This window comes from Olea europaea, chromosome 10, assembly GCF_002742605.1.
Source record: "Olea europaea var. sylvestris chromosome 10, O_europaea_v1, whole genome shotgun sequence".
Lineage (NCBI taxonomy): Eukaryota > Viridiplantae > Streptophyta > Magnoliopsida > Lamiales > Oleaceae > Olea > Olea europaea.
Window position 1 is genome coordinate 29644466 of NC_036246.1, and position 3615 is coordinate 29648080.

Below are 3615 nucleotides of genomic sequence, written 5' to 3' on the forward strand. Positions count from 1 at the left end.
ACCAGTCCTGTCATTTGCATAAGCCACCCTTACTCTACGACCGTGAAGATCCTAAAGGAATTTCACAATGAAATATCAGTCAAAATGTATGACCAAATAAAATCAAGCCAAACCCCAAGAACGTCTACTATACAACGTGGGGTTTAACCTTTTCCAGTCGAAAAGAAAAATTGAAGAAAATAAATAAGTAACAAGTTGAGGATACCTGTTGATCCAAGGCCTGGATGGCAGCAGATGCATCCTCAACAGTAGAAAATGTAACAAAGCCAAATCCTCTAGATCTGCCAGTATCACGATCAACAATCACCCTTGCTACAAGAAATATCAGGTTTTTCAGCATCATTTGAAGTTAGTTTTCAACTTTCTATTCCACTTAACTCCCAAAACAAGGATAATCAATTCGAGATAAATGATTGTCCGCTAAACAAGAGAAATATATTTTAAAGATTCTCCAACTTGTTTAACATTCATCTTTAAGTATCAAAATGTAAAGAGTAATTGCTGCAACAGATAAATTTGCAATTCAGTCCAACAACATAGTTCTATAACAAACATTATTACCTTTCCTTTAACAAAGTCATAAGAATAATTTCATGCCTGTGCAGCTGTGCCAACGTCAAGAAACGTGCATGAGGTGATTGCAAATTGTAATTCTCTAAAATTAACCATTCAAAGAAATAAAATGATCACCGAAAAACAATACACACCTACACGTGTAAGCACTAGTGGTATTTAAGTAAAACACCAATGTATACAAGTTACAACATAAATAAATTGGATTATATAAACACTCAAGTCCACTCAGAATCCTTTCAGTTTCAGTTAAATGGTATTCTGCAAAAATATGATTTTACAGAACATAAGTTTTATTAATTTATCAAAACATAAGAAACTGTGTTATTTAGGACTAGGAACTAATAAAGAAGCAAAATTTAATTATTCTTACATGTCACCAATTAACCTTTTTGAGAAGGGTTTAACTTTTTCAATAAGTATACAGCGCTTATATTTCATTCAATTATCTATTTAAAGACAAGCAACTACCAAACATGTAAAGTGTTAACATCGAACATATAAAGATAGAAGGATCAATGATGCTTCTAATAATTTTCTTCAATACCCATGACATGAATGGCACAAATTATGTCAAACGAACACACCATCATCAATAACAATCTGGCTACGCATAAGTACCTTCAGCAACTTCTCCATACTTACTAAAAGCCTCTGTCAGACCTGAGTCATCTGTGCCGAATGAGAGTCCTGCAAAAGCCAACAGAATGTGAATACTAATCTAAAACCCCCATAATTTCAAAATAAGTATTATGAACAGAATATTGTACCTCCAATAAAGATTTTTGAGGTTGACATGCATCTTATTGCTTGAAAGACGGAGGATTGGGATGCTGAGATTTCCTGACTGATGCGATTACTCACAGTCCGGCTTAGTATATTACCAGCTTTTCTAAGGAAGGCCATTGCTCAGACCTAAAAATGGAATCAACATTGCCTAAGAAATACAATATACAGAGAATCTCTGCCAACCTAATTTAGATTCAGAATTCTCAAGGACAAATACTATTTTTCAGTTCTGAAAGATTAGGCAATAGAGCAAGATGAGCACATGATTAACGTAACAACCAGACTCAGGAAGAACATATATACGAGATTCTGTTTTTCATCTTTTCAACATATAAAATCTCAAAAAGAGCGTTCTTTTTATTCTGGGGGAAAAAAAAATTGAAGAACCAGAAAGAAAAAAAAGGGAGGATATTGTTTACAAAAACGTATTCATCTACTTGCATTTCATGTTTAAGTTCCAATTACTTGCTCAATTCTCCGTACAGTACTTGAGCAAATTCAAATATAGAAATCTACCCTTATTTTAAAATTTCCGCTTGACAAGGCCTTATATAGCGTATTTTTGCACTTAAAAAGTTTCACATATTCACAGGTGCAGGCAAATATATAGTATTATTACACAAATATCACAAAAACAAGAATATAAGTACCAGAATATTAATAACTTTGTTTTATGTTATTTTTTAAGATATTACAGAGACAACCTATTTCATAACAAAAATGTAAACTTCAAAATACATAAAAGACTACTCACCAGTAATCATAAGCACAGTCAATTTCATAATCAAACCGAAAATAGTCACTGCAATATCACTAAAAAGAACATATCCGAAAACATACAACATTGAATAGCATAGTGACAATCAAGTAAGGATAGGGAAAATCTTACCTTTTGATGTGCTGTATCTAAAACCCTAGAGAATGACGAGGGTTTACCGAGGACAGAGAAAATGGAATTAGGGTTTATACGCGATGGTATGTATAAGAATGAAATGAATGAATGAATTTCCAACGTTGATCTTTCACCAAGAGATGTGGACCGTTAGATAGATATTTCCTCTATATATGGAACTGGGACTTGGGCCGGGTCGAATGAATGATATTACCGTCATTTGACTCATCAAAATTTAGACATTAGCATATTTATTTCAAAATATCGATTTAACATATATTTTTTTTGCAAAACATGAAGGAAGGTGAGTATACAAGAAAGAATTACTTATACCAAAAAATGTAAAAGGTGTATAACTTTCTATTTAAGCAATTTATGTACATACAGATAATTTGATTCCTTTTCATATAGTAAGTCGAGACGATCCATTCAATCTCCCACCACTATAAGAATTTACTAGAGGCAAGGCGTGGATCATGCAACTAGGGGTGGAGCCATGTACATTTCAGTGCACTCAACTTTGGGCTGTCCCAGTTAAAGAATTATGTAAGAAAGAGTGATTGGGAGAAAAGTTGGTCGGAGAAATAGTAGTTGGAAGAAAAATTACTAAACTGATTGCCATTGTTTTCTTTTTATAAAAGGCCTAGTGAAAGATCTTGGTTAACTAATCTGGTTCCTAAACAACTTTTATAGGCTTTTTACGAGTCACTTTGTTATAAAGAGAATTTTTTTACACTTCAAATTTAATAAAAAATTTTGCCTGCACTGAAAAATTTTTCTGGCTCGCTCCTACATGCAACGTGGATAAAATATCCTCATCTACTTTCTTTGTTACTTATTTATTTGTTTTAATTTTTTAAAATTCGATTTAAATTTAAATGAAGAAAAATAATGTAATAAAAACAAGAAGTCAAGAACCAAGGTAGGAATGGTAATGAGTAAAATGAGTGTAATCATTAAAAAAAAAAAGAAAAAAGAAAAAAAGAAAAAGAAAAAGAGTATAATTGATTATTAATTATTTTTTTTAGGAAAGTGCAGAAAATAAATATTTTTTCAATAGGATAGTGTTCTAATTGAGGAAAATTAAGAAGTGTGTCCTTTATACTTTTAGGGAAAAGGTCCAAAACCTTTCAAAAGCGAGTAAATTATGTTTAAATCTTTTAATCGTCGAAAATAATCTCCAAACCTTTCAAAAATGTACGACAAAGAGACCTCCTAATGATTTTTCGTCCAAAAATTTTTTAGTTGACCATAACCAATCCAATGAAGGGAAAAAAAAATCTCGTTACCTTTTTCAAAAAAAAAAAAAATACTCATCTTCTTTCCCCTCCCATCCAAGCCAATCCAATCAAGCCAACCCA

General features: G+C 32.0%; 1 protein-coding gene across 1 annotated transcript in view; it reads right to left on the reverse strand.

The window, feature by feature from the left end:
* Positions 1-2397, reverse strand: part of LOC111400506 (glycine-rich RNA-binding protein 3, mitochondrial-like) — a 3079-nt gene extending 682 nt beyond the window's left edge. Inside the window, exons 1-5 of the mRNA XM_023027918.1 lie at positions 2252-2397; positions 1344-1488; positions 1195-1263; positions 206-312; positions 3-51 (exon numbers count right to left, since the gene is read on the reverse strand). Coding sequence (XP_022883686.1) covers positions 3-51; positions 206-312; positions 1195-1263; positions 1344-1479 — 361 coding nt within the window. The 5' untranslated portion in view covers positions 1480-1488; positions 2252-2397. The remainder of the gene's footprint in view (positions 1-2; positions 52-205; positions 313-1194; positions 1264-1343; positions 1489-2251) is intronic.
* Positions 2398-3615: the final 1218 nt, after the last annotated feature.